This window comes from Culex pipiens, chromosome 2 (assembly GCF_016801865.2).
Source record: "Culex pipiens pallens isolate TS chromosome 2, TS_CPP_V2, whole genome shotgun sequence".
Classification (NCBI taxonomy): domain Eukaryota; kingdom Metazoa; phylum Arthropoda; class Insecta; order Diptera; family Culicidae; genus Culex; species Culex pipiens.
The window spans coordinates 165,539,057-165,550,359 of record NC_068938.1 but is presented as its reverse complement, the minus strand read 5'-3'; the positions used below and the strand labels follow the sequence as shown (position 1 = coordinate 165,550,359).

The 11,303-nt window shown below is 34.6% G+C and overlaps 1 protein-coding gene across 1 annotated transcript; it reads left to right on the top strand.

Annotated features, from left to right (window-relative positions):
- The first annotated feature begins 99 nt into the window (after positions 1–99).
- LOC128092697 (solute carrier family 12 member 7-like) lies at positions 100–9,777 on the top strand. Its single transcript, XM_052707041.1, has 5 exons — positions 100–107; positions 721–919; positions 1,255–1,439; positions 1,626–1,765; positions 8,106–9,777. Exons 1-5 carry the CDS (start codon positions 100–102, stop codon positions 8,195–8,197), a joined length of 624 nt encoding a protein of 207 aa, XP_052563001.1. The 3' UTR covers positions 8,198–9,777.
- The last annotated feature ends 1,526 nt before the right edge of the window (positions 9,778–11,303 follow it).

Genomic DNA, 11,303 nt, shown 5'->3' with positions numbered 1-11,303 from the left:
AATATCGGGCACTGCGGAAACTCCAATATCGGACACACCAAACTCCATACTTGAATAAAACATCTCAATGAAGGAAGCTTACGGAAACTTTCGTCACAAATGTCGATGTAAGAAAGGGGAAATAGGCTCAATTAATTCCAATTGAGCATGGAAAAGACGTTGGATTCGGAAATCAGGACTGATTGCTGTAATGAAGATTTCAGGAAATACCTGCGCTTACGAAAGAACAAACTGAACCAGATTCTAAGTTAACATTCATAACAAGTAAAAGTTTACAAAGTGCAACAATGCAACACTTGTTCAATGTTTACCCTCTGGCGAATTCCCGGTAAAATAAGGAATGCAATCTCAGACAAGCAAACTCAATTTCCGCCCCAACTCCAAAGTAAACTTGGCAAACTTTCTCCGCTGCGACGCATCACGACATCGCGACCATTTCTCGTCAGTTCGTAAAAAGTAAAGTAATAAAAATTCCACCCGCACTACCTGTGAAAACAGTACTAACTTTTGTTTTGTACTTTTACGTTTTACTTCGCGACGTCGTCCATCAAAGCCACCGAGAGTATCCGCTCAAAGCCACTTTCATTGCCCTCAATGATGCCGTTGTCGTAAAACTCCCGTTGCATAATTGATCGCTCCCTGATGTTTTACATTTCTTTAGGATTTTTATGCACCTTTAGTTGTTTCATTTGTTTTTCTCCTTTTTTGATTTTCTACCAGCTTATTCCGAGTTCAGCACTTAACTCTTGCTGCTTCCTTTTTTTCTGGTGGGGTTTTGCCCTTTTTGCAGGTTCAAGCCATCGTGGACCACCACCACCACATCGAGAACAACACCAAAACGGCGTCCAAGGTACGGTTCGCGGATCCCTCGGAGAACAAGGACATCTTCAACGATGACGACCGCGAGGAAAAGAATGAGGTGCGTAAGCTGTGTACATATTTTTTTCGAATATTTGAAATTTCGATTAAATCCATAAAAATACATGGATAATAAACTAATTTGGCGACATTCAAGTAAAGGTCATGTCCCTTTCCGCGTCAAACGTTAAAGGTCGTCTCAAAAATCACCCAATCAATTTTGGCTCAATCACACAATCCTGCTAAAGACATCTAATTGATTGAATTCCTTCCCACACTTTTATCATCTTTCTTCTTGTTTTTTCTTCCCCTCCAAAAAAAAATGAAACTCCGGTCCGGTGGCAAATTCCTTCCGCCTTGCCTCGAAATATGACACCGACCTTCCTCCTTCTCCAGACTGAATCCGAAAAGGACAAGGACACCAAGGAAAGCGAACAGGACAAGGACGGCGGGGCGGCGAACAACAATGAAAATTCCGAACAGCTTCCGCCGCCGCCCCAGCCGACGGCCAACAATGTGGCCTCGCCCGGCAAGAAGGGCTCCTCCGGCGGGGACGAAACGCCCAAATCGCCCAAGAAGCCGTAAGTGTTTTGAGATTGAAAGGGAGGGTAAGGATCCTTGGGACAAAAAAAAACGAAGAAGCGACTAATAACGGAGTACCCGGTGTTGAATCCTTTATTAGCGCTAATGGATATCCTTCTGCCTTTTAAAACCTATTTTAAGTCCCTATTCCTAATTGGCTTTTTTTGGCGGGGTCTCGCTTCCAGTGATCAAGCCAACGTGAGACGAATGCACACGGCCGTGAAGCTCAACGAGGTCATAGTCAACAAGTCGCACGACGCGCAGCTCGTCATCCTGAACCTGCCCGGCCCACCGAAGGAGACGAACGTGGAGCGCGAGAGCAACTGTATCCTTTTCACAAAAAATACTTTTGAAATATTCAATTTTTCTTTGCTTTTAAATAGGATTTACTAGCGTGAAATACCATGCGTCTCCATGGAATGTTTACCTTCTAAATCAATTGCTGTAGAAGCACTACAATCCAATTCACAAAAAAAAGTCTAAGATTTTTACAATTTTCTAATATGTACTTATTCATTAAAACTCATTCCATGTTCAAAGTTAACCGAGCCGCATAGCCTACACGGAAAAAAAAATCAATTCTCAAAATCGTGAATTAAATTCACGAATGTGAGAACCACGAATGTTTATAGTGCAAATGCACCATACTCATGAACTCTATGAACTTCGTGGTTCAAATCCCGGCTCGAACCAACACAACTGTTGATCTTTTCTCTTCTCAAAACTTGTGTTCGTAAAATCGCGATAACTTGTGATGGTTACAGGCAAATCCCTTATGATTACACTGACAAACGAAATTTTTGCGCAGGCTCAACTCGAGGGAAATCATACGCTTTGGAGGACCTCAAAGTGACCTCAAGGACACGTGCACAGTGTTTTTTTTTTTTGTTCAAAAATATTTGGACAGGTCCGTATGATTTTTCTCCAAAGTTTGTATGGAGAATTAGTGCTGTTAGGTTCTCCTATATATTGCATGCAATTTTTAGTTGTATGCAAGAATGACGAACCGCCATAAAACACGAAATTTAAAAATGAATAAATTATTCTAAATTTAAAACTGCCCCTACTGGGTTATTGCAGATTCTAAAAGTAGGTACATGAAATTTCCCATAAAATTACATGACTCAATATTTTTTACAATTGAGCAACAGAATGGCAGAATATTTTAAATTGTTTTTTGTAATTTTTTCCATGAAAAATACGTTTTTTTTTTGAATTTTTAGTACGCCATCAAATTGGACGTCCAACTTCACATAAAACGTCCTTTTGCACCAAATTTCCAAACCTTCACCATTTCAGCCTGCAGATTTGTGAAAAACACGTTTTTTTTCGAATGTTAAAAAACCGCTCCACCGTAACGAGACATCGAAAATGGAGCTCGGATTCGAGAACAGCGACAAAAGTTACCCCGTAGGACAAAGTTTCACGCAAATCGATGAGGGCTCGGAGCAACTTATTTCCATTTTCATTTGAGTTGGCGGAGAACTAACCAATTACTGTTCATCGAAATTTTCAAAAGTTCCAAAGATTTTTGAATAAACCCAATCATGCTAATAATGATTTTCAATGCAGGGGAATGCATTTTAAATTTATTTCAGCTGATTGCACTTCAATTAACATTTGAGTTTTGAAGTTTTTTGAAAAACTGTTTTTATTTGCTCCCGAATTTTTCGGGCCAACAAAAACAAAAAAAATTGTACCAGCCTTAAACGATTTGAGAAATTTTCATATTTTTTGTTATTTTTACAATAGTGCCCATTTCGGAAAAAAATCTATAATTTCGTTTTAGAAACATTGAAGATTGGTAATTCCATTCCTGAGACACAGCCACTAAAATACTCAATTTCTTAATGCCGATATCTCAAAATAAATAGTTCAATTGAAATGTTAAACAATCAATACCTTGTGAAATTTTTGATTCACTTGAAACAAATATAAAAAAACAAATTCAAAACTAATATTCAAAATTGGCTGAATATTGAAATTTTGGCACTTTAAAAATATGAATCTTCATTTATTTTTCAATAAGAAAACAAAGAGTTAAGATTTTAAAATTGAAAATCAAAAAATTATATCTGAGATATCGGCATTTGAAAATTAAGTGGTAAAACTTTTTTATTTTCTGAATAGTACTACCAAATATTTTCAACTTTGCTGAAGACACCAAATCGATCAAAAAAATGTTTCCCAAGATACTTTGGAAAGCTGTATAAAAACTTACAAGCTTCTTCGGTCTTAAAATAAAGCCCCCGGAAAGATTTTGTAAAATAAAAATTAAATAAAAATTGAAATCCATTTCCAGTTTTCGGCGAGAATTGCTTACAGGTGACAACGTAGAAATTATGTTCAATTAATAATTAGACGTCCCTAAAATAGACCGGCGATGGAAGAATCATTACCAAGAGAAAATAATCCGAGGTTCATCAAGAGAAAATCGGCAAGGAATGTTCTCCTCTCCTCTCTCGCGCACGAAAGATCGGTAAAAAGGAATCTCAAAAAAATCATCATCGCTTTTGTTCGGCGGTACATCTATTTCACTACTACTCTTGCAGGTCTTAAAATGACCCGTCACTTTTTGTAGGTGGGCAATGTGTGTAAACAAAACGAAATATATTAATTCCGTAGTAACAGTTCAATAGGGCAAATCTGCGTTTGTAAACAAACAATCTATCTTCCTCTTACTTTACGTGAACTGTCACTTGAGCAAAAGGGATAGACTGCTTGTTTACAAACGCAGATTCGCCCTATTGAACTGTTACTACGGAATTTACGTGGTGTTAACAAAGAGATTCCCAACAAAATCTTCAGCTAATAGATTTTCTTCAAGAAGTTCGGGAGCGATTTTCTTGTGCGTGTTATTCCTCCTCTCTCTTTCACGGGTGAAGAAAGTTCGCAAGCGAAAACGATTTATTTGCGATTACAGTTAAACCTCTTTTTACGCGGTGCGTTACGTTTTTCTGTGACATCGCATTTATGAATATTATCATTGACAGAGCCGTACCTTGGGTCCACGGCGCCCTTGGCGAAGCATCAATTTGGCGCCCCACCCAATATTACAAGCATTTTGTTAAATTGTTGTTATTTTTCAATTATTGCTTCAATGAATTTGGATTGTATAATTGCACTGGGGCCCTAAAGCTCTATGTAAATTTTCATGTAAAACTGTGAAAAACACGACTAAAAACCATTTCTCATCACTTTTTTCATTTTAATGCAAAAAAATCGACATGACAGCATTTTACGATGGACCAACTATGATCTGCTTGGAAATAATTGTCAAGTAGAACTTTTTCTGTCAAGAAGGGCCAAGAAGTTATTTTTTTGAAATTGAATTAAAAATCTATTTTGAATCCTTTGCGGTCGTACAAAGGGTCATTGTGCTCAGGAAATGACAACTTTATCGTTGTGAACAATTATATCCCAAATTTAGGCTCAATTTTAGGACTCAATTGGAGACCTAAATGTGGTTAAATTGTTAAAATCAGAAACACAGTTTTATTTATGATTTATTTTTCAAATTAATATGAGATAGGTTGAATTGAAAAATTTATTGTAAGAATTATGTTAGCTGAATATTTTGTAAGATTTAATAAAATCGATAATGAAAGCAGGATTTTGTTTGCTTTTAATTTATTTTTCAGATAAATGCACACAATTGAATGCTCAATGCTGATGAGTTTTGCTAAAACTTGTTAGTAAATTTGATATTTTCTAAGTCTGATTGTATAGGCAAACAAATTTCCCGGATTCGTACAATATTAAGCTGATTTGGCATTGGATTTCATTTCGGTGTAATTAGAAAAAAGAAAAAAGTCCTTATTCAATATTAAAAAATAATAACAATAAGTATAATTTTACAACATGCAGCGGCAGTACCCAATTTCGTCAAAATCATTCAAAATCCAGCGCAATTCACGATGAAACTTATTTTAATGGTAATAATGCTATTAAAATTTGGTAAAAATATGAAGATAAGAAATTTTTGTTCATTTTTATTGATTTAATGTTTTTAGATTATGTTTTGCTCTGAAAAACATTTTTTTTAGTGAAAAATAATGTTGGTTTTATTGGTGAACATTTACAGCAGTTTTCCTATTTCAAAAATCTAGTATTTCAAAAAAGCGTAGAGAAATTTCAATGTACGAAGATGCTTATAAAAGGCAAATGGTGCTGAAAATATTTTTTTATTAATCTCGAGCATTTCAAAATTTCAAAAGAAAAGTATAAGTTTTATTGTTAAAATAACTCCTATTTTAAAGAAGCTTCAAATGTTTCCACAATTTCAGAATTTTGAGGATTTTGATTTACAGCCAAATTAACGCAAACATAACATATAGTTGGACATTTTTTAGTCTGGAAGGTATGGCTTAAACTTCATTATATAACGGTCCAAACTTTAATGCTGTATTTATTTTGAAAAGCTCTTCTAGAACTCCTTGAACTTTCTGCCACTTGAGCGCCCGTTAGAGCGTCCAATTTCCCGTCCCGGGAAAAAAATTCCCGGGAATTCCCGGGATTTCCCGAAAAAATATTTTTCCCGTTTCCCGGGAAATTTGTAAAATTCCCGGGAATTCCCGAAATTCAAGCGGAAGTATACATTTTCTATACTTTTCGGTACATTTTTTTTAATTTACAAAAAAAAAATGAAAGATCTCAATATTATTATATTAAATTCAATTTACTACTCTTATAGAACTTGTCTGAACTTGTCTGAAAACTACATATCAAGGTTTATTTCAGATGATATTAATTTGTGAAGCAATCACAACTGGGAATAGTTCATCTGTTGGGCAACAAAAATTACGATATTTTTGAATGAAAATATACTTTTATAACTTTAAAATTAGTTCGTATTATATAAAAGGTGCCCGAAAAAGGCAAACATATTTCGAAAACTCGTTTAAAATTGCATAAAAATTGTATTTCAAGTAAAAACCAGATTTTTGAGGGATATGTAATGCTTATATTTTTATTTATGCGCTCAAACCAGTAAAATTTTATCTGAAAAATACTTGCCATGAAAAACAGATTTCATGCATTTTTTATTTCATCTAATTTTTTTGCCATGATAAACATAATTACTGAACTATTTTTTAATTTCAGCTTAATTATCAATATTATTCTTTAACATATTTTCTCTAACTGATCACAGAGACAAATTTAAAAGCAATTTTATGGTTTTGGAGCATTGATTAAACTCACTGTTCCAACTCTGAGAATAAAAATAAATACATACTTCTTAACTGAAAACAGTTATCAATATTATATATTTTAAATGAATTAAAAGACAGCTTATAAATTTAGAAAATTTAAATATTTTCTTGAAATTGTATGTATTTTTACTAGCACTCAATGCACTAATTGATCCTCACACTTATTTTGACCATTTAAATTGCTATTCTAAACAATTTTGTTGTAAAATATTAATCAGAACCAGGCTCAGATATTTTTTCGATAAGTTTCAAATTTCCCGTTTCCCGGGAATTTTGTAACTCCGGGAAATTGGACGCTCTAGCGCCCGTTCTTTGATGACAAAATAAATTTAGTTTTAAATATAAATTTTCAAGATTATCTAGTTATTTGTAGTCAAACATATCGTCAGTTGTGTGCTATCTTGTGACAACGACCATTTAGTACTTTTCGAGAAAATCGATTTTTAAAGTTTGTTGGTAAATAATTTCAAAACTATGAATGATAGAGCCAAACTTTTTGAAGCAATCGGTTCGTATACTATCGCTTAACAAACGCTCCAAGTTTCAACTAATTTGGTTACACCAATTAAAAGATACAGTAAATAATGTAAACAAAAATCTGAAAAGTACGTGTCACAAGTGTGTTTCGAAAGTAAAATTGTACTACGTGCACAGAATTTTCATACATACTTAATAAGCTCAAATCAATGGTTTAATCGACTTAATCAGTATATTTTTATAAATAAAAGGTTGCATTGCCTTTAGAAAGTATGTGTGTAACATAAATTTGTGAAAAACAAGAAAAAATTTCCACATTTCCCAACAACATGTATGACGTATCACAAGTGTGCACAATCATTTTGATGATAAATTGGTCTATGTCACAAGTGTGTATTGCGATATCCGGGAAACGGAAGTGAGTTTCCAAAATCAGGTTAAAGCATCTTGTAGTGTGTGTTAAGTATAGCAAAACGTCATCATTAACTCATTTTCGACCAAAATGGTCTATGTCACAAGATAGCACACAGCTGACGATATGTTGGCACCTTTTCTGTTTTAAATACCTATTGATAATTTTATGACTGACATTAAAAAATAGTACAATCACCTATTTCGGAGCCCCCCAAGGGTCATTGATTATGATTATGTGATTATCATTTATATGGAAATTCTCAATTTCATTTTTTTCAAATGCTGAGTATTATGCATCAATCACACGCCAAAATGTGCAAGGTTTATGTATAGTCTGAGTTAGGGATGGAATACAGAGAAACCTCTTTTTGCGTCACCTCCGTGTAGTGTTAGCGGGTGAAGGGGAGGATTTCGGGCAATCAGAATTTAAGGCCCTTGATGAAGTGTTATTTTTTTCTCATTTAAATAACTTATATTATCTTGATCAGAAAACCCAATTTACTTTGATTTATATGCCACCGTTCTCCACCATAAAAATCCTTAACTCCCAATCTTCACTAGATATGGAATTCCTGGAGGTCCTAACCGAGGGTCTGGAGCGAGTACTGATGGTGCGGGGCGGCGGCCGAGAAGTCATCACCATCTACTCTTAAGGGCCTGACGTCGTCGTTGCCATCGTCGTCCTCGGCACACATCCATCCCTCCTCGTCAACGTCGTCGTCGTCGTCGTACTATTACTACTAACTACTACTGTTACAAAAACAAAACAAAAACTTACACACAGAGACACAGTCACAGAATTACACGAAATTACACGCGTGGCGATCGCCACGTGACGTGCCGCCACGCGTGGTCCAAATACGCTTCAATCGTCGTCGAACACACACTCACTCACACATGGATTCTGTCAACACACACACACACATTTTTCTACACTCGAAAAAACCTACAAAACAAAGAAAAGCAAAGCAACAGTTAAGAAGTTAATAGCAAAAAAAGAGAGAGAAGGAACGGGAGAGTAACAAAAAGAAATTGCTAGTAATTATAGTCAAACTGTGAAGTCTACTAGTTCTAGGTAATAATATCGAAGAGAGTAAAACAAACAAACAAAAAACATTAATTAAAATTAAAACAAACTGAGAGAGTATGAAGCAAAAGCAAACTTTCACTTGTGTACGTACGTATCGCGATAGAGGTTTAGTCGAAGCAAAAAAAAAACAGAAGAAGAAAATTATAGGACAGATAATAACAAAATGGTTGATAAAAAGTAAACCAAAACAAAAAAACAACACTTTATTCAGAAAGTTAGTACGAATCAAATTGATATACATATAAACTTAACGCGTAAGAAACTTTAAAAACAGAAAACAAAAGAAAATCTTAAGGCGAACGAGTTTAAACAAACCAGAAGGAGAAAAAAACAAACAATGTGTTCCGCTTTTTATTATTTAAATTATTTAGTCCAATTGTATGACTTGAGAGAAGAGGTTTAAAAAAATGCCCGCGTGATTCGAACAATTAACATACATTTACACATTTTAACACACACACAAACGTGACTCGGACGCCGTTTCTTTCAGTATCTTTTCTAAGCATATTTCAATCGGGTGAGATTACTTGTTACAATTAGCACATTGTATCGAAAAGTTGATTTTAGTTCTTGATTTGACGAGTTTTATGGTTGAACAACCATGCGTCTCCACTTCGATGGAGACGCACCGTCCTTCAAGAAATAAAATCAACTTTCTGCTACAATTTTCCTTTATCAATGATGCCTTTCTTAGCAGCAAATCTTAGTGAAATTTAGTATTATGCTTTCGCGACACGTATTTAGCCAAGCGTGCGTTGTTATTCTCTATCAAACATTGCTAGCGACTTCTCTGAGAGAGATTGGTTTTCTGAAAGAAAACAAACGGAACAAGTATTAGGTAAACGCCAATTTATTGTTTTTCCTTTCCCCCTCCCTAAATGCAAATTTTAGTCAATGTTACACAAAGCGAACTGTTTGTTACGAACCAGATTAACTAATTGAGAGCGATAGAACAAAGTTTTGTTTTGTTTTCTCATGCGAGCTACACCGAAAGAAAATCGAGCAGCAGAAAAGCAAGCTTTTCTTCATCAATTTCAATGTGATCGTACTAGTTTCGTATGTTGAAAATGTCAAAGCAAAAGAAAAATATGCGAGAATGAAAAACACACACATTACACTTTGTTCTGAACTGTATGATTTGTATGATTTTGGTTTTTTATTGGTTGTAGAGCAGAAAGAACCTCCTTTTGTTTCGTGTCTTCTTTTCGTTCGCCTTGATTGGATCACCCTAATGACTATGAGACTTTTTTTGAGAAATTTTTAATTTTAACATGCTACTCCTTCAAACAACTCTGTTTAGAGTTATTCTGTAGAGACGCATGGCACTTTAACTCAACTTTTCGATTTCTCAGACTTTCCGATCAAATTATAATTTTGAATTATGACTTAAAAAAACTTCGACAGAAATATACAAACTGACAAATCTGACCGACCACTCTCACAATCTACTCTGTCTGGCGAATACTGTCAGAGGTACGCGCCTTGCAGTATATTCAAATAAGTTTTAAAGAAAAAAGTACAAAACTTATCAAACCACCAACACAACAGAATAGTTGTCCACAAACACGAGAATGGAATCAAAATTGGCAATTTATCATTTTTTTTTTTCACTACGCAATTTAATTTCACGCAATATTTGTTAAAAATATGAAAAAGTTTCAACGCACGCATACACGCACAAGCACGGTTTGGAAGGTGAAACTGCTTTTACTTTGGTTGGTTTCGTAGCTCCGCTTGGGTTATCGGTTTAAAGGTAAGTTATTTTTAATAAGTTGTACTATTTTGTTTACTCAAATTTTCATTAACTTGAAAACAAATCTTGACAATGGAAAAATACAATAAACTGAATTCTGATTTTGTAATTTGACAGCTGAAACGGTGGAAATTTACACAATTTCTCCAAGTGGAAAATAACATGAAAAAAACGCTGAGAGCTAAATTATAAAGTTCTAAGAACATAGCAATACGATACGATGATTGTAGAAGGAACTATAACAAAATAACTGTGAAAATAACTATGAAAAATACCCATGAAAAATAACTGCCAACAAATATATAAATTCAAATTTGGTTGAACCAACGTCGAAAAATTCAAAATGGCACAACATGATTATTACGTTATTACGATTATTCACAGTTAAAAAAAAACATTAGGGGGACAGGGGGTAATATGCACCCCCTAAGGGAAAACTGTGATTTCTCATCCATAACAGCATTTCTGTGAAAGAATTTCGTTAGATGTTCATAAATAACTATTATTCAACGTCATCCAAGTGAAAAAAGTCTTTAAAAACCTCAAAATTGTTTAAAAATAACAGATTTCTAAAAATATTTTTGATTCATTTCAAACAACAATGCGGGGCAATATGCACCGCAACATTGGGGCAAAATGCACTACAACAACGGGGCAAAATGCACCACAACATGGGGCAAAATGCACCGGCTAAAAGCAGTTTTCACTAGTCACCACTAGATGACACCGCTGTTTTTACAAAGGAGCTTCACAGCGGTGCATTTTGCCCCGACCACGCTTTTTGCAGAAAATTTAATTAAAAATGCATTTTTTGATGTTTTTGGACTCATCTATCTACACAATAATGAAGATTATGGCAAAAACTATATACCTCAACACTTACAATAAAAATAAATGCTTTTTATATTGTGCAAAA

Coding starts and splice junctions, on each gene's coding strand:
- LOC128092697 (XM_052707041.1), top strand. Junction 920..1,254: donor ACCGCGAGGAAAAGAATGAG/GTGCGTAAGCTG, acceptor CTCCTTCTCCAG/ACTGAATCCGAAAAGGACAA. Junction 1,766..8,105: donor CGTGGAGCGCGAGAGCAACT/GTATCCTTTTCA, acceptor AATCTTCACTAG/ATATGGAATTCCTGGAGGTC.